General features: G+C 40.7%; 3 protein-coding genes across 4 annotated transcripts in view; 2 read left to right on the top strand and 1 right to left on the bottom strand.

Moving 5' to 3' along the window:
• The window catches only part of LOC126710503 (ABC transporter B family member 11-like), an 86770-nt gene that overhangs the window by 22722 nt on the left and 43987 nt on the right, over window positions 1–20061 (top strand). The window lies entirely within an intron of this gene.
• On the top strand, window positions 1445–2296 carry LOC126708103 (uncharacterized). The gene is made up of 2 exons (XM_050407925.1): window positions 1445–1733; window positions 1920–2296. Exons 1-2 carry the CDS (start codon window positions 1445–1447, stop codon window positions 2294–2296), a joined length of 666 nt encoding a protein of 221 aa, XP_050263882.1.
• On the bottom strand, window positions 13878–14612 carry LOC126708102 (uncharacterized). Its single transcript, XM_050407923.1, has one exon. The coding sequence runs from the start codon at window positions 14610–14612 to the stop codon at window positions 13878–13880; it is 735 nt and encodes a 244-aa protein (XP_050263880.1).

Below are 20061 nucleotides of genomic sequence, written 5' to 3'. Positions count from 1 at the left end.
AGATCGGGACTCGATTTCCCCAGTGGAGAGGCGACCTCGGAATGCGACCATTGACGCTATGAGCCGTGCATTATGCTGAGCTGCCCGATGACCATTGAGAGGGCACCTATGCCAAGTAGATTTACACAGCCGCCATTCAATTCTTATGATGGGAAGACGAACCTAGTGGAACATGTAAGCCATTACATTCAAATGATGTCTTTGCACACTCATAACGATGCATTAATGTGTAAAGTGTTTCCCTCGAGCCTCAGCCCCACTGCTTTGAGATAGTTTAATGGGTTGAAGAAAGGCTCAATTCACAGTTTTTCCGAATTGATTCAAGAGTATGGTGTATGGTTCATGACTTGCAGTCGAGTTCCACAACCCGTGGATGGGTTGCTTTAAATGAAAATGGGGGTTGGGGAAACCCTTCAAAGCTACGCTAGTTGATACTGGGAACTGTACAACGAGATTAGCGAAGGTAATGAAAAGATCGTGGCGAGTACTTTTCGGATGGGGTTGCCTGAGGATTCTGGACTATGGGAATTGTTGACGAGGAGGCCTCCTGAGGATATAAGGTAGTTTATGGGGCGTATTGAGGAGTATAAGCGGTTGGAAGATGATCGGTTACATAATAAGGGCAAAGCCCTGGTTATAAATCATCCTCGGTGTATCAGCTTCCAATTTAGACTCTAGAAGGATTTGAGGATTCAAGAGCTGGGGCCACAGATGGGAGAGGTGAATGTGGCCTTTAAGGAACCGGTGTACAGGATTATGGATCGAATTAAGAATGAACCATATTTTCAGTGGCCGAATAAAATGGGAGGAGACCCGTCCAGGAGAAACCAAAACTTGTATTGCATTTACCATAGAGATAGGGGGCATACTACTAAGCAGTGTAGGGTGTTAAAGGATCATCTAGAGCAGTTGGTGAAGGCGGGGTACTTGAATGGAAGAGGTGAATGTGGCCTTTAAGGAACCGGTGTACAGGATTATGGATCGAATCAAGAATGAACCATATTTTCAGTGGCCGAATAAGATGGGAGGAGACCCGTCCAGGAGAAACCAAAACTTGTATTACATTTACCATAGAGATTGGGGGCATACTACTAAGCAGTGTAGGGTGTTAAAGGATCATCTAGAGCAGTTGGTGAAGGCGGGGTACCTGAAGGAAATTGTGACGGATCCGAGGAATCAAGAATTTAGGTAAGGACACGGCCGCGAGGGAATCCTCTCCCATCCTCGTTGGGAGTGATAAAAGTCATCCATGCAGCTCCAAGAGGCACCCAAGGGTCTAGAAGAAGGGGGGTACTGGCCATAGCACCGGGAGGGAGTTGCACAGGCGAGCAACCCTTCGAGAAGAAGTTGATGTATACTCAAGAGCCCATTGCTTTTAACGACGATGATCTAGAAGGCATGATTGAACCGCATGACGATTGGTTAGGGGAGTGGTGCTAAGGTGATGTATTCTGACCTGTATAGGGGGCTTGGTCTGAAGAAGGAAGACCTATCCAAGTATGGTACTCCTTTAATGGGGTTTGACGGCCGGATGGTGATCCTTGAAGGGCAGATCTTGCTTCTTGTGAACATGGAAGGCAAGGAGACGATGGTAATATTCATAGTGGTCGCCTCGTTTTCTCCGTACACAGAAATTCTTGGAAGCTCATGGATTCACGTAATAGGGGCAGTACCATCCACCCTGCATATGAAGGTCAAGTTTCGCATCGAGCAAGGTATTGCCATGGTAAGAGGTAATCAGCAGGTGGCCAGGTAGTGCTTGGTAGCCGCGGTTGACCAGGGAGCTAAATCGAAGGAGTCGACTGAAAAGAATCCCTTGTAGCAATTACAGGAGCCCCAAGACAAGGTAGGGGCTAGCCGTGCCGAGGATTTAGTTAAAGTAAGGGTATTACCAGACGAGGATAGAAATTTTCTAATAGGATCAAGTGTAGTCGAGGAAGAGAGGGTAGAGATGTTGTTGTTTCTTGTACAGAACATAGACATGTTTGCTTGGAACCCGTATGAGGTGCTTTGGGTGAACCTTGAGTTCATAGTTCACAAGCTTAATGTGGATCCATTATGCCCTCCTAAAAAGCAGAAATCGAGGAGAGCAGTTAAGGAGCATGTTGAAGTCATTAGGCAAGAGGTTAAGAAACTGAAGGAAGCTAGAGCTATAAAGGAGATATTTTTCCTAGGTTGGCTTGAAAATACCGTAGTGGTAAAAAAGAAGAATGGTAAATGGAGGGTTTGTATTAACTTTACCGACCTTAACCGAGCATGTTCGAAGGACTTGTTTCCTATGCCAAAAATTGATTAGCTGGTAGATGCCACATATGGGCACCAGAGGATGAGCTTTCTTGATGCTTTTCAAGGTTATCATTAGATCGCCTTGGCTGCCGAGGACCAGGAGAAGAAGGCGTTTATCTCACCCGACGCTAACTACCATTACACCATGATGCCATTTGGGTTGAAGAATGTCGGTGCCACATATTAGTGGATGATGACCAGAATGTTTAGAGATAAAATTAGGCGCATCTTCGAGGTCTACATCGATGATATGGTAGTAAAGAGCAAGCAGAAAATGCAACATATTGGCGACCTCAAAGAAGTGTTTGATGTACTTTGATGGCACAAAGTATGACTCAATGCCGAGAAGTGTGCTTTCGGAGTGGAGGCTGGCAAGTTCCTGGGGTATTTGATCACTAACCAAGGAATAGAGGTCAACTGCGACATGATTGAAGCAGTGAAATGCCTTAAACCGTCGAGCAATCCAAAGGAAGTTCAAGTACTGACCGGCATGTTGGTTGCCCTTAATCGATTCATTTCCAAGTTTGCCAACTGCTACCGACCATTCTACCATCTTTTAAAGAAATGAAAGGGATTCCAATGGAGTGAAGAGTGTGAGATAGCCTTTCAGGAGCTGAAAGAATATTTGGTGCGGGCACCAATGTTGACAACCCCAAAGCTTGGGGAGGATTTATTCATGTATCTTCAGTATCCGAACACGCCGTAAGCACCGTACTCTTAAGAGACCAAAGAGTACAACAACTAGTTTACTACATCAGTAAAACCTTAGTTGATGCTGAGACAAGATATTTGACTTTGGAGAAATTGGTGCCAGCACTAGTGCATGCTACGTGGAAGTTACCCCATTACTTTCAAGCTCACACCGTTTGTTGACCCAATACCCCCTGTAGTCATTGTTGAAAAGATATGATTTCACGGGAAGAATAGCGAAGTGGGGGACTCAGCTAGGTTCTTTTGATATTAGGTATAGGCCAAGGAGCTAGGTGAAAGGCCAGGTCCTAGCTGATTTTGTTGTAGAGTTTTCCTAGAGAGAGGGGAATGAGATGATTTGCCTTATAGGGGTGATCCCATGGAAGGTATTCGTGGATGGTGCAACCAGTATATTAGGAGTCGAGGTCAGGATCATAGTTATCGGCCCAGAAGGAATAAAGTTGGAACATTCCTTTTGGTTAGGCTTTAAGGCCTCCAACAATGAAGCCGAGTATGAGGCCTTGTTGGGTGGGTTAAGAGTTGTATTAGACCTGGGTGTCAAGGAGGTAGAGGTCTATTCAGATTCTTGGTTGGTAGTCAATTAGGTACAAGGAAGGTTTGAGGCCAAGGATCCCCGAATGATGGCGTACTTATGGTTGGTGAAGCAAACTATGGATCGCTTTTTAAGCGTCAAAGTGGATCAGGTGGCAAGGGGGCAAAACTAGTATAACGACTCTTTGGCCACGTTGGCGTTATCATCAACCAAGGGGATACCTCGATTAATAAAAGTGGAGCTGGTAGCAGAACCAAGTATCAGTGCAGGAGCAGGTGTCTCATTGATGGCAATGATTGAGCCGTGTTGGATGAATCCAATCATCAACTTTTTAGCCGAGGACCATGTGCTGGATGACGAGAAGGAAGCTAAAAAAGTAAACTAAGCAACTGCTCGGTATTGGTTGTCTGTCGATCGTAAGCTATATCGAAGATCTTTTGGTGGGCCTTACCTATAGTGTTTGCACCTCAACAAGGTTGAGGAACTACTTGTCGAGCTACACGAAGGGGTTTGCGATAGTCATGTGGGGGGGCATTCGTTAGATCACCAGGCAATAACCGAAGGATTTTGGTAGTTGCAAATGCAGAAGGATGCTAATGGGTATGCGTGGAAATGTGAGCAATGTTAGAAGCACGCCCCAATAACCCACTAACTGGTAGGGAACTTGAATCCCATTAGTAGCCCCTGGCCCTTTACACAGTGGGGGTTAGATATCGTTGGTCCATTCCCCCGAGCAACAGGAAATCGAAGGTTCGTCCTAGTGGCCGTGGACTACTTTACCAAATGGGCGGAAGTAGAAGCGTTGGCAAACATTCGGGACGTGGATGTGAAGAAGTTTGTATGGAGGAATATAGTGACAAGATTTAGGGTACCAGAGTCCCTAGTGTCAGATAACGGGTTGTAGTTTGATAGCAAAGCTTTTTGCGAGTTTTGTGGCAGCCTCAGTATCACAAATCGGTACTTCACCCCATCATACCCTCAGAGCAACGGCCAAGCCAAGGCCACTAACAAGGTCATTGTGAATGGTTTGAAGAGGAGGTTAGAAGGGACCAAAGGCAGGTAGGCAGATGAGTTGCCTAGTGTTCAATGGGCATATTGAACTACCCCAAGAAGGTCTATAGGAGAAACCCCGTTCTCCCTAACATATGAAGCAGAAGTAGTCATATCAATAGAAGTGAACTTATGTAGTGCCTGGGTTTCAGGATTCAGTCTCGCCGATAATTCAAAGTTGATAAGGAAACAGTTGAACATGTTGGAAGAACGTCGAGAATCAATGACTATACGGTTGACGGAATATCAACAAAAACTTGCCCAGAGATACAACAGGGACGTGAGGAAAAGGGAGTTTGGAGCGGGAGATCTGGTACTTTGGAAGGTAGTGGGGAATACACGAGACATCAATGCAGGGAAGTTAGCACCAACTTGGGAAAGACCATAGAGTCACTGCCATTACAGGCGTAGGGGCATATTACTTGGGGGATTTGGATGAAAGACCACTTCCTTGGCCATGGAATGCCCACAATCTGAAGAAATTCTACCATTAAGTATCAGAACACGGGAGTACATGTTAAATGTAATATTATATGTGCATATTGTTAATTAATACAAAAGCGATGTTTGTCCTTGCAGGTGTATTAGAACTTATGATTTTATCATTATTAACTCATTAAGCTTCGGTCGACTCACACGGGGAAATTTCGTATCAAATTTTTCTAAGGACGGAAACCTGTTCTCGGCTTGATTTTCATCGCCAAGCAGGTGGAAACCTTACGCTAGATTCTTCTAAGAATAGAAACCTATTCCCAGCTCGATTTTCATTGCTGAGAAAGTGAAAATCTTATGCTAAATTCTTTTAAGGACATAAACCTGTTCCCGGCTCGATTTTCATTGCCAAGTAGGTGGAAACCTTACGCTAAATTTTTCTAAGGACAGAAACCTGTTCCTAGCTTGATTTTCATCGCCAAGCAAGTGGAAAACTTACACTAAATTTTTCTAAGGATAGAAGCCTATTCCCGGCTTGATTTTGATCACCAAGCAAATGGAAACCATACATTGGATTTTTCTAAGGGTAGAAACCTGCTTCTTGGGTTAGATCACAATGGTTGGGTAGGTTGAAACCTAATCCTAAATTTTATCCAAAGGCAGAAGGCTAGTTCCTGGATGGATGTGAACCATACATTGGTCTATTTTAAGAATAGAAACAAGCTCTCTAGCTCTATTCTAGTTGCTGGGCACACAAGAAGTACGTTAAACCATTTAGGGAGGGCTAAAGCCATAATCTCGGATACAACCCCAAATCGCAGGGAAGGCAATTGCCCTGCATCTTCTTAAAGAATCAACATACATCAAATCTAGTAATTATCGTCGAGAAGTCAATTCTTTCTACAGATAGGTGACCTATTCCAGGCTGGTCTGAGAAGTAAACTACCAAGTCATCTGGAATATATAGATAAAAAGATAAAAACAATCAAAGAACATGATCGAAAGAATAACTTAGTATCAAACATTCATAAATGCAATTGAAACAAGCAAATAAAGTTTAAACCAATGTTTAGTCGCCACAACTCGGCAACTGGAGGGAAATAAAACTTAGAAAAATAAAAAATATTGTTCTGTCACCACAGCTCGGTGACTCTAGGCAAAACAAACAAATATAGGAAAAGTAAACACGGATAAAAGCATATAAAAGAAACTAGTGAAAAGCATAAGTATCAAACAGCGGGATCAGTAGGTGAGAGCTAGGTTGTGTCATCAATTTGTTGCTTTGGCACGTCCTCGGTTAGTGGCTGCTGGGAGTGAGTCCTCGGCGATATTAGGGTGGCTGGTGACCTTGGGATCAACATAGGTATCGATCGCCTTCACCAACTCCCTCATACTGGGGGTGTCCTCTTTATTGGCAACATCAGTTTGGCTTTGAATAGGGGGAAAGGGAGCTAGGTATGATATTTGTTCTGGATTCCTTAGTGGGGAATCTTCGGGCACTCCCAGCTTTGAATAAGGGGAGGGGGAGCTGGGTATGATATTTGCTCTGGATTGCTTAATGGGGAATCTCCGGGCACTCCCATCGTCTGGAGGGTTGCCAACCATCCTTCCCCAAACTCGTGAAGCTTGGCTTGATGAACGACAGGCTCCGCAGATTTCTGGGCATCTGTAAAGCCCTTGTCGTACCATTTGTTTTCATAGGTTTCGAGGGCTTCCTTCAGATCAGCTATCTCGTCTACCTGGGCCAAGTTTAGACTGGCTGCCTCCGCCAATTTAAGCTCAACACCCCCCAGTCTATCCTTCACCTCAGCCAATTTCCACTCTGCCACTAGCAAGGCTTTCTCTGAGGACTGAGCCTTTTTATCGGCAACCTCGGCAGCCTTGCTTTTTTCCTTAGCCATGGCATTGGCAACATCCTTCAATACTTTCTCTTAATCAGCGTCCTCGGTGAGCTCCTTCATTCTCTCACTGAGGATATGAGTCAATTGAGCGGACTAGTGACAAAAGTAATGAATATAAGGGCTAAGGGATTATTTATGCATTAAAATGAACAATAAGTAAAGGAGAGGAAAATTACCGCCACGGTATGCCACTACAGTTGCCGTGCTAAGGAATCCTCAGTCCCGTCCGAGAAGAAGTGGACGTCTTCGAGAAGCAAGAGGCCATGCACCAAGCTCTTGGCCACCTTCCCCTCTTGGCCCTGTGCCCAAGCCTTGATACTGGTCGATGCTGGCAGAGGCCCATCACCAAGCTTGAAAGTGGGCTGCCAGATGTTCACAGACTGAGATGAGGATGCCACGTCCTTACTACCCTTGGCATGTGGTCGGGAATCGCCCACCGGTTCTTAGATCATAATCCCTTCCTGGGAAGGTGTCTTTGCAGGAGCATCACTGGGGACTTTGGGGGGTTGGTCACCAACCCGCTATTTCTTCTTAGGATGGCTGGCGGTAAAGGGAGAGGGAGCATGATCCCTTCCTTGAGGCTAGGCTGGAGGCTGAGAGCCAAGTATAAAATGGTCAACAGTCATCTTCCTTCTGGTCATTATATCTGCATCCTAATCAGTCTCGGCTTCTACTGGCTCGGCTACTTGGGTGGGGGCGTCTGGCGCTTCAATAGGCATGTGGACTTTATGGTGATATACTTAGGGCCGAGGTCTGTGTACGATAGGAATGGGCTATCTACAAGCAATGTCTAGCTGAATGCTTTCCAGGTCAAATATACGGGGCCAATGTCGAGTATCAAATGGGATGCTCGGTTCTGTCCGTTCGTATGAACAAAAACTTCTGATCTAAGTACAAAATTAAGCTCTTGTACGTGTACAACTCGAAGATCTGGTTGGAACCTTTTTGATCCTACAACATATCAACAAAAAAGACTGATTAGTTCAATACGTGAACAACTAATTAAAAGATGCCAACTTAAAGTAAATGAGAGTTCTTGATACCGACCAACATCGCGTGGCGAGAATGGGTAAGGGAGCATGTCGGCAAACCAATTGTCGCTCAACCGGAAAAATTCCCCTGTCGAGTTTCTGTTAGAATCGGGAAGGCATGGTATCAGCCGTACCTGCATATCTTTGGTTTTTAGGTAATAATTAGACCTAATATTTCCGCACAAACTATACATAAGTTAATATCATGGTGGTTTAACTGCAGACCGAATATGTGGTTTAACCTACTCACACAACTCACCACCCGGTAAAAATTAGGGGGGAGTTAGTCGAGACACAAACCATAAAACCTAAGGGTGCCTATAATGAGAGGGTCAATTGGGAATCTAACCCCACCCTTGATAATAGCCATTAAAGGGAAAAATACGGTGTTTACCCCGGTACGCCTACAGAGGTTGATATCGCTCTTGTGGCAGTAGGTGATATCAACATCTCTAGGGACATTGTAGGTTGCCCTAAAGCTAGCCAAGGATGCCTCTGAAGATAGGAGGTGAGAATAACCATTCCTAAACTAAGATTAAAAGAAAACTCAAAGAAGGAGAGGATATGAAAGGAAAGGCAAAGAGGACTTACTTTGGGACTCTTGGAAGGAATGGTGTTCTGGGCTGGAAGATGAGTGCACGAAAACAGTATGCTTAGCAGAGAGATAGTTTGGAGAATAAAGAATGTAAAAGTGAATTAGAGATTCAGAGAGAACTATTTATAGGAGCCAACGAAAGAATAAAGAACATTTAATGCAAAAGAGGTGGGAAAACCTCTCTTATCCCTCTAAATAACTCCCACATGTGTGGGCTTGGTTCACGAACCATCAGACAGTTCGCGAACTGGCAATTCATAATTACTGCTAAACGTGACAGTCTGGCGCCATGCCTCTTTTAAGGTGGCATTGATGGGCATTTGTATCACTTAACAACTGATGGTTAAGATTCTCGGGAAACCACTACCACCGCTTGATTGTCCTTGATTCGTTCTAGGTAACTGGGCACGAATCAAGGGGGGGCTATTGTACAGGAATTGGGCCCCCGATACAGGGTTTGGGCCTTTGAACCTATGTTCCTCGGGCCCAAGCCTCACAGCACGTCATACAACCATCCTCGTACTTGGACCTTAAGCCTCGGCCCAGAGTCCTCCGAGCACAATTTGGGCTCGGGAACCTGAAATAAGACCACAGTGAACACCTTAAGCAAACCCCCCCCCCCCCCCCAATCATTTCTAACCTGGACAAGAGAGTTCTTGCTCGGAGGCGCACTGTGCCCAGCTGCCTAGCCGTGCATTTAACATCATAACTACTGAGTAGATGACGAAAGTGGGAATCAGTTCCAATGCCACTCCCACCTTTCTAACGGAACGTCCACTTTGAGATGATAGAATTGGACCTCCATTCGCACTAAGGAGGAGAAGTAATCATAACTTCTCCACTCATCCTAGCCTATAAATAGGAGGAGAGAACGAGGAAAAAGGGGTTCGCAATTTTGGAAATAATACTAAGAAAAAGAGTAAAACATTTAAAGAGAGCAAAGGAGTGATTATGTGAGGAAAAGAGAAAGGCTTGGGGAGATAGGAGTTTATTTAGGTATGCTGAGCATAGAACCACCCACAGTAGGAAACACAAAAGCCCACAAAACAAATAGATTGTGAGCCCAAGAAGAGGTTAAGCCCAAAAGCCATATATTTTGGGTACGCGCGCACACACACACACACACACACATATATATATATATATATATATATGCTTATTAATAATAGGGTCCGGTTAACTAGTGTCTTCAGTGTATTTGTTAATATTAGGAAAGTTTTAATACCACTTTTATGAAAAATATTAAAAACTGTCAAAATATCAATTACATTGTTTTCTCATAAAAAGTTTTTAAAATTATTTGTTAAATCAATACTTTAGGATATCAGTTAATTTTCTCGGTTAATAATATGATTCATTTACATCTTATTACCCAGAAAGATAGAAACAAAAACTTGAGTATGTCTAATGAGAATAAAAGAGACGCTTGCCGCATTTATATGAGACAAGAATTCAGTTGCACGTGTTGGACTTAGGATTGTTGAAGTAGTTAGGCACTCAGTTAATACAACAGTTAATGAGTCTCTCTCAAGAAAAATGCATCAATATTTAACCCCAAGAAACAACACAATCGGCAAGAGATTATGTCTAAGGAAGCAAGGCTACTAATTAGAATCTCTAAGTCTCTCTATCCTCATAGCTAGAACTCACTCATTGAAGAAAAATTTTGTAATTAAGTTAAGGGTCACATTTACGGGTGCTCTTAAGGCAATTATTAATAAACTACAATAGAAAAGTTTTTATACTACTTTTATGGAAAATATAAAAAGATGTTTACAAAATTAATTACTTTATCATTTTTCTATAAGATATTTTTAAAGATAGTTCATAACCCAATACTCCTAGGACATTTGTTAACCTTTCCCTTTTAATTATTACACACTTCATAAAAAATTCTTAAAATCTTCTTGCACTAGCTCTTGTCTATCGAGTGATCCCAAATCACTCTCTCTCAAACAAGTAAAGAATAAAACATGTAATAGTAATTGCGTCATTCTCAGATTAACAAACATACAACTATCTCACCAACTTGCCATTAATTAGTTCATTAGCATAGTTGTCAGTATCATATCGTGTGTAAAAAGTTTTGTATCGTATTGGCGTATCGTAAGTACTTATGAATCGTACGATACAGTATGTATGTCGTATAAATCGTATCGTATCATAAAATCGTATGTATCATACGATACATAGAGAAATGTTTTAAAATGAGATTTTTTGTTAAAATTTGTACTTTTATTTGAATCTAACAAGTCGTTAGACTTGTTTTAAACACAAAATTATTAGGCTACTTAACATGAACCTGGCATTTCCTTATCATATTATAAGATGACAAAATTTATCACAACTGTTCTACTATGGTGACACAACAAAATGTAATTAGAATAAAATTACTCTATCATATTTCTTTTCTTGCATTGATCTCACCATATTATCTCAACAACTATAAAAAGTATCATTAAAAAAAATATTTGCGTATTGTATTTTTCTAAGCAGAAAACGTTAGCAGAAAAATACTAATATTTTGTACAAGTGTTCTATTGTGGTCCATCTAAACAAATTAAACCATTAATCACCTCGGTTTTTGAAGGTGGTATATATAGTATTTCATTCTTTAACAGTATTCTTGAAATTCTAATACAAGATTTACTGTTTTGCTTTTATTATTATTATTATTATTTTGATGACATACTGTTTTTCTTATTGAGAAAGAAACTAAGAACAGTGTGTCTAATATTGTATGGGGATGGTTGGTCAAATCTCAAATTAAGAGGCGTTTCAAAGTTGTATTTCGTTATAAAAAAGAATAAAAAGAGAGAGATGCTACATCTATAATATTTTTACAACAAATCATAGGTGGTTAGTTGCTATTGATTCAAATTTGAAACTAACACTAAGATTAGTTTTTTACCCCATTAATAACAACCAATAACAACCTATCACTTAGGATTTGTTATAAGAATGTTGTAAAAATGTTGTAGACGTATCATTTTTCTAAAAGAAAACACAAGCTAGTAGGATTAGTTGCCTTTTCAGTGTTCTCCGAGAATCTATGTACTTTACTAAAAATTCTAAATTGTTTGACCATGAACACCTCGGACCTCATGTGAAATCTATTGACAGTGGCAGACTTTTAAATAGTTGTGCTTGCGCTTCAAGCAAAGACAAAGTGCATATATATATATATATATGTGGAAACTGTTTAGATACATATAATGTACTTTAACAGCTAAATAAAAACAGACGTTCCCTAAAAGTGCACTAATAAGGTAGCACCTGTGGATCTCAGACACTGGTCATTTTTAAGGAGCCCTTTCTTTTTTTAATCTTCCTAGGCAATTTATCTTTCTCAATACCTTTGTCGGATGGGTTTTTGTACTTTTGCTTATTAAATGCTCTACCATGATATAACTATGATGATTGAATGAAATGCTTATGGTTGTCTTAATTGGAAAGTTCAGAATTATCAGAGGTTTTAGATGTTTTTGATGGGAGCCATGGGGTTGCAGAGATCTGATCCTGCCAAAGCATAACAAAGTTTATTCATTTTACTTTCTTTGCCCCCTTTTTTGGACCCATCATGCTTCATGGGCACCTTTTTGAAGTTGGAATTTTTTTGGATGAATAACATTTTCTTCAGAACCAAAGAATATATGTTACTAACAAGTTGCAAAAACTGTTATTACAAGCCGCAGACTATAATAAACCACCTCTTTCTCTCTCTCTCTCATCTTTGTTATTTGTTTGCACTTCAAGCGGAGCCTTTGTAGAAGAAAATTTTATACTATTTTGGTATGATCAAGATTGTAAAGATACCGAATTTGCATTGGCTGTGATTAATTTGGCTACATTCTCTAACTGTATGCTGAATGATTAGAAACAATTTTTGTCTCTTCTTTTGTTTCTTCTGGTGGAGTAAAAACGAGGGCTTGATTGACATCTTTAGCTTCCTGCTGATTTAGTTTCTGTCACTGTCTGCTTCAACCTTACTTACAGTGGTGACGCCACTTAGAGTCCAGGGTGTTCCCAGGAACACCCTGACTTGAAAAAAAAAATTTTATATATAATAATTAAAATTTTTTTTTTATTTCTTCTAATACCAACTATTATTACTACAAAAAGAAGAAGAGGAGAGGGAAGATTGAAATAGAGGGTGTAAGAAGATTATGGAAATTGGTTTACAAAATATACGACTAAGAAGAGATAAAAGATTACATGAAAATAAGGAATGGAACACAGAACTAAATACAGCAAACTTAAGGATATTATTAGACTTAACAACTTTTTTACATTGGATCTGCTAGTGGACATCTTACAGGGATTCTTTTTCTCCTTTCTTCACTCTGCCCTCTTACAAAGCCCTTTAGGGGCTATTTATAAGGAAAACTTTTTATAGAAATATCTTTCATTCAAAGTACAATGATCTTGGAAGAGGGAGTAGGGGCCGACTCCATGTTGACATCTGGCTGAAGAAGCAGAGGTCTCTGCTTGTCATGATGAGGCTGTGGAGCAGGTGCATGGTAAGGGTCCTTACTGCAGAGGTGGACAGCTGGGAGGATGAGCTGTAAGGTATGCTGGAGGGATAAGGATGAAACGTCTGAAGACGTTTCTAGGGTTTTTTTTTTTTTTTTTTTTTTTTTTTTTTTTTTTTTTAAGTACAATATATTAGGAAAGTCTAGTCCCACCCATCTCTTCCTTGGAACCATTCTTCATCTACATCAGCATTTACATCTGGATCATGGTTATGGTAATAAAGGTCATCATACCCCTCAAGAGGATTTGGCATTTCCCAATGGTCTTCATGTGGTAATTGGTTTCTACAGGTTTCTGGGTCCATGGGTACTGTTTGAGATAAGATCCCTTTATTTAGGGATTCTGTCAATGTGAGAGCATAGTAACAGGATACTCAAGATGGGTCTTGATGTGTATGTAAAGTGCCATCTGGATTGGTAAGCCACTGTATTTTTGCAGGGTAGAAAAGTCCTTCTGTACGAACATCATTTTTGGAGTTAAGCTTAACAATCAAAGTTGCTGAAGTAATCTTGCTTGCAAATCTTGGGTGTTCTATGGAAGGATATTTTATCCATTCTCCATCATAGGCATCATTTTTCCAAATGTTAAACCAAAATTTATGAAAATATCTATTTTCACGTGGGAAAATGTATTTGTAAAATTTTGGCTCAAAATGGATGCACAAATGATACTCATTAAGTAAATACCACATGTAGAGATAATGTGCAACCGTCCAATTTGTTATCCAGAAGGCAAAAGGGGTTTTCCATGGTTGGTCAATATCAGGGAAAATAGCAAGGAAGTGGGGTTGGTGATTTCTGAGGTAATTATGGAGGATTCTGATAATCCTTTTGGCTCTGGCTTGGAGAGTTTAAAGTCTTTATTTGGTCTTTTATTTCTAGAGGGAGATTCTTTATCATGTTAAGGATATCACTAAGAATTGCAGGAGAAGGATTTGATGATGAGGAAGGATCTGTAACAGGGTATACACATAAGGGGGAAGGGAGAATTGTGGTATTGAGGACTGGTGGCTTTCTGGAAAGATAATCAGTGATAAGGTTATCTCTTCCTTTGATGTGCTTGACTTGAAAGGACCATTGTGAAAACCAATTTGACCATCTAAGTAACTGAGGATGTGGAAGCATTTTCCTTTTGAACTGAAGCATTTTAGGGAAGGAAGACATATCCATTTCTACCAGGAAGTGATGCCTAAGAAGATGAAACTGGAATTTTTCAATCCCATGTTTGACTGCAAGAATCTCTTTAAAAGTAGAGTGGTAGTGGAATTCTGAAGGTTTAAATGCACCATTCTTATACCCACAAATATTTCTTTTACCATCAAGTTCTTCAAAAAGAGGAGCTGCCCAATACTCATCACTTGCATCTATTTGCAATATCCGTTTGCCTGTTCCTGGGATTTGCAAAGGAGGAAGCTTTTCTACCAATTTTTTCAACTGTTGGACTGCTTCTGTATGGACAGAATTCCATTCTGGAAGACATTTTTTCAGCAGTTGGGCTAGAGAATTTCTATACTTGGAGATTTTAGGAATGAAATCTGACATGTAATTAACAATTCCAAGAAACTGCTGTATCTATTTAGCACTTGTGAGCTTATCTGGGAATTCACCAAGAGAGGCAGCTATGTGAGGCTGTAATACGTACTTTCCATCTGAAATATTTACCCCTAAGAAATCTATGGAGGATTGTCCAATGATCATCTTCTTTTCCGAGAACATAATTCCTTGTGATTTCACTAAATTATAGAATTCAGCGAGCAATTTCTCATGGGATTCTTCATCCTTGGAAAACAGGAGAATATCATCTACATAAATCAATGCATTGTTCAGGAGTGGCTGGAACAACGTTACCATTGCCTTTTGGAATTGGGATGGGGCATTTTTGAGGCCAAAAGGCATGACAGTCCATTGATAGTGGTGATCAGGGATGCAAAAAGCTGTTTTGTATCTTTCTTCTGGATGGATTCCCAATTGCCAAAATCCTGCTTTCAGATCAAACTTTGAGAAAATCTTTGCATTTGAAAGATGTTGAAAGAGTGCACTTTTGTTTGGCAGAGGGAATTTGTCATCTGCAAGGAAGTGATTAAGATCCTGATAATTAATCACCAGTCTGAGTTTTCCTCTGACTTGTTCGGAATGCTTGTTAACATAAAAGGCTTTGCATGCCCATGGAGAGGTGGTTGGTTCAATGAGGCCTTCTGAAAGGAGGGTGGCAAGCTCTTGTTTGGCTAGGGTTAAATGTTCTGAATTCATTCCCCGATGACTGGCTTTTGTGGGATTAACATCTTCATTTTTCTTGAAGGGAAGGGATATGAAAAAGTTCGGGTTTTTCCACAGAGGGTTTGAATTCTTAAGGAGGAATTCAGAATGGGTATTTGCACAACAGTCATGAATAATCTAGAGTTGTAAAGACTGAAAGGGGTCAACTGTGAACAGATGGGGAACTTGGGTCCATGTGAGAAGGTGTTGTTTGTGCATAAGTCCTTTTGAGGACCATCTGAGGTTAGGAATTTGATGTAGGAGATCAAATCCTATGAGAAGGTCTCTTCCTATGAGAGGGGATCCAAGGACTTGGTGTCTAATGATGAGAGTCGGAAAGATTCTGATAAGCAGAGGTTTACTTTTCAAAGTGATAAGGAATGTTTCACCATTTGCCGCTCTGAACATTTGATTATGGGGTAACCAACATTCTGCAGGCAAAATCTTGGGGTGGAGAATTGTTGCTGTTGCCCCTGTATCAAACAGGGCTATTACTGGGAAAGGTCTGGAGTAGGTGTCTAGGAGGATGTGTACCTGGGCTATAGGGGTGGGATTGGTTAAAGGGGCTATAATAGGTTGGGATGTATAGATGGTTTGGATTTCTGGTTCTAAGTCTTCATCATTGTCCGAATCTGTATCTTCCTCTGAAGTGGAATAGGCCATGACAACCAAAGCTTGAGGGGAATACTCATCATCCAACGAGAAAAGCGATTCTACGTCTGAAAATGGAGTATCCTCTGCATGGATCTGGGCTTGTTCAAGAAGCTTTGCTGCTTTTTCCTTCTTTGGGCAATTTTTTGCAAAATGTCCCGATCTTCTGCATACAAAGCAGACTTTTGAAGTTTTTCCTTTAAACTGCTTTCGTCGAAGAAACTTCCAATTTTTCTTCTTTGAAAATCTTTTCTTGGGACTTGCATAATGTTTTTTCTTCCAAGAATATTTCTTGAAATGATCTCTTCTCTTTGTTGAACAGGAACAATTCTTGTCATAACACTTTATCTACAAATCCTTTCTTTTGCAATTATCTCTGAGCTTGCTATGGACTTTGTCTATTTCTGAAAGAAATTTTCTTTGGTTGCAGAGTTTTTCAAGGGCAATGAGAGCATGCTGGTAAATTTCTCCCAAGGAGGCTTGTTGCAGAGTTATTTTCTGGAGATTCATTATGCGAAATGTCTCATCCCTTAATGGTTCTGGGAGGGAATTGAGGAAGGTATGCTTAGCATTGACATCATCCATACCATTGAAAGAGTAATATCTTCTAGACATCTGGTCAAAATGTTTCTCCAAATCTTTTCTTTGAAATGAGCAACATTTCATCAGCAAAAATTCTTCTCGTGCTACCTCCTTATAATGAGTTGGTGCACCCAGAAATTTATTATGGACAATTGTAAAGAAATCTTCCAATATGTTACATTGGGCTGCCTGTCTCTGTCTGTATTCTCCCAAATTGATCCACCATTCTTGTAATCTTCCTGTAATCCTTGCAACAAACTTGGCAATAATCTGAGAAACGGTGGCATTTGGGGCTTGAAATTCAGCTATGCACCAGGAGTACATGTTAAAAAACTCATCATGCCATTTGGAGGGAGGAACATTGTCAAGGGTGAACAAATGTTTTGAATCTGTGGTTGGTGAGTAAGACAATCTGGTTTGGTGGTCTAGGACAAAAGGTGGTGGAGAAAAGATTGGTGGCGGAGATGGAGGCCTTTGGGGACGGAGAACATCATCTTCCTCTTCTTCTTTTGGATCAGTCATGAATATTTCCTCCAAACCAAGATCAGACAAGTCTAAGTCTGAGTGTTCTATTATAGGGAGCACAAAAGGTTCTTTGGGGTCTTGAAGGGTAAGGGTTCTGAGAAATGAGGAGATTGGGTTTGGGGGATCAGGATTCATGGCTAACATATTCATGTCTGGAGGTCTTGAAGAGGCTCCTATAGTTGGATCTGGAAGTTGGTATAATGGCTCTTTGTCCTTTTTTTATTGGGGAGGACTCATTTTGTGGTTTACTTTGGGACTCTGGTTAAGGTAGGGTAGAGTATGTGATGGCCGGAAAGATTCCACTTGGTTTGAAGGGATTGTATTCAGGATGTGTTATAACCAGTGGTTGGAGGTTTTGATAAGGAGAAGTTGGTGAAAATGGGGAGGTTGGTGGTACTGACAAGTCCTTGTATAATGATTGCCATGACTGGAGAGGCATATGAACATGTATGGGAGGAGTGAGAGTAGGTTCCTTCTGTGATCTTTCCATAGATTGAAGCTGTAGCAACAACTGCTTCCTTTCTTTTTCTTTTTGTCCAATAAGAGGAAAAAAGACAGACAAGTCTTTGATTGTGGAGGTAATTGTGGCCAACTCCTGTTCAACAGTTTTAATTTTTTTCTTCAAATCTTGGACCAGAGCATTTGAGGTGGAAAAGGTGTGAGTAACTACCTCCGCCATCTTTTGCTGATTATCAAGTATCTTTGAGAGGACTTTGTTTTGGGCCACAGCATTTTCTGCTTGCCAGTTTAAGGCTGCTTCTGCAGAAGACACTTGTTTTTTTGTTCCATCTGGGTTGGTTCCAACAGGGTTTTTAATTTTCCAGATATGTTTGGTATTGGTTTGGGGGTGATCAAAACTTTCTAGTGGAGGAAATTTTTGGGAATAGGAAGGTAAGGCTTGGTCAAACATGTAACAAGGTGGAGGATTATGTATTTGGGTAGTAGGGAGTGACTGGTATTTTGGTATTTGTGGAAGGACTTTCTGGTAATATGGGATTAATGGAGGTTTCTGGTGTTGGTTTAGATTTTCTTTGCAAGAAGGGAAGGAGGAAAGGGTTCATTTTCTGGTTCTAGGGTAAAAAACATAAGAGTCAAATTTTCCAGATGGTTCTCCAAGGAGGTCAACTTCTGGATCTCCTGCTTCATATCTTTCTTTAAGTTTTTGCTGGAAAGATTTTTTCTTTCTTTGCGAAGGATTTGCTTCAAACGTCTCTTCTTCTTGACAATCAATACAATCACAAACATCCCACCAGATGTGGCCAGTGGATGATTTTCCTTCATAACAAGGCTTCCCATCTTCTCGAAATCCTTGAATCTTAAGACCATCTTCTTTAACATACGAGACTGGTTGGAGCATAGCAATCTGCGTTGGAAAGATTGTTACATCTTTCTTTTCTGGAGGAGCTGCCAGGAATTTTGTCTCTACTTCCCCATTCTCTTTTCTGATAAAAAGAGGAGTCTTTGATTGAATTATCGGTACCACCGACCACCCCATTTTCACCAACTTTTCCTTATCAAAACCTCCAGCCACTGGTTATAACACATCCTGATTACAATCCCTTCAAACCAAGTGGAATCTTTCCGGCCATCACATACTCTACCCTACCTCAACTAGAGTCCCAAAGTAAACCACAAAATGAGTCCTCCCCAATAAAAAAGGACAAAGAGCCATTATACCAACTTCCAGATCCAACTATAGGAGCCTCTTCAAGGCCTCCAGACATGAATATGTTAGCCATGAATCCTGATCCCCCAAACCCAATCTCCTCATTTCTCAGAACCCTTACCCTTCAAGACCCCAAAGAACCTTTTGTGCTTCCTATAATAGAAGACTCAGACTTAGACTTGTCTGATCTTGGTTTGGAGGAAATATTCATGACTGATCCAAAAGAAGAAGAGGAAGATGATCTTTCCATAGATTGAAGCTATAGCAACAACTGCTTCCTTTCTTTTTCTTTTTGTCCAATAAGAGGAAAAGAGACAGACAAGTCTTTGATTGTGGAGGTAATTGTGGCCAACTCCTGTTCAACAGTTTTAATTTTTTTCTTCAAATCTTGGACCAGAGCGTTTGAGGCAGAAAAGGTGTGAGTAACTACCTCCGCCATCTTTTGCTAATTATCAAGTATCTTTGAGAGGACTTTGTTTTGGGCCATAGCATTTTCTGCTTGCCAGTTTAAGGCTGCTTCTGCAGAAGACACTTGTTTTTTGGTTCCATTTGGGTTGGTTCCAATAGGGTTTTTAATTTTCCAGATATGTTTGGTATTGGTTTGGGGGTGATCAAAACTTTCTAGTGGAGGAAATTTTTGAGAATAGGAAGGTGAGGCTTGGTCAAACATGTAACAAGGTGGAGGATTATGCATTTGGGTAGTAGGGAGTGACTGGTATTTTGGTATTTGTGGAAGGACTTTCTGGTAATATGGGATTAATGGAGGTTTCTGGTATTGGTTTAGATTTTCTTTGCAAGAAGGGAAGGAGGAAAGGGTTCGTTTTTTGGTTCTAGGGTAAAGAACATAATAGTCAAATTTTCCAGATGGTTCTCCAAGGAGGTCAACTTCTGGATCTCCTGCTTTATATCTTTCTTTAAGTTTTTGCTGGAAAGATTTTTTCTTTCTTTGCAAAGGATCTGCTTCAAACGTCTTTTCTTCTTGACAATCAATACAATCACAAACATCCCACCAGATGTGGCCAATGGATGATTTTCCTTCATAACAAGGCTTCCCATCTTCTCGAAATCCTTGAATCTTAAGACCATCTTCTTTAACATACGAGACTGGTTGGAGCATAGCAATCTGCGTTGGAAAGACTGTTACATCTTTCTTTTCTGGAGGAGTTGCTAGGAATTTTGTCTCTACTTCCCCATTCTCATTTCTAATAAAAAGAGGAGTCTTTGATTGAATTGGTTTAGCCGCTTGATGGAGCATCTCATATTTCGTAATCCATGACTCTGGAAAGAGAGAAGTCATCTGCTCTCTATTGA

The sequence above is a fragment of the Quercus robur genome, chromosome 12, assembly GCF_932294415.1.
Source record: "Quercus robur chromosome 12, dhQueRobu3.1, whole genome shotgun sequence".
Classification (NCBI taxonomy): Eukaryota; Viridiplantae; Streptophyta; class Magnoliopsida; order Fagales; family Fagaceae; genus Quercus; species Quercus robur.
The sequence above is the reverse complement of the archived record's forward strand: the minus strand, read 5'-3'. Positions and strand labels throughout refer to the sequence as shown.

Coding starts and splice junctions, on each gene's coding strand:
- LOC126708102 (XM_050407923.1), bottom strand. CDS start 14,612: ATGTCAGATTTCATTCCTAAAATCTCCAAGTATAGAAATTCTCTAGCC.
- LOC126708103 (XM_050407925.1), top strand. CDS start 1,445: ATGTATTCTGACCTGTATAGGGGGCTTGGTCTGAAGAAGGAAGACCTA. Junction 1,734..1,919: donor AGGTATTGCCATGGTAAGAG/GTAATCAGCAGG, acceptor ATTTTCTAATAG/GATCAAGTGTAGTCGAGGAA.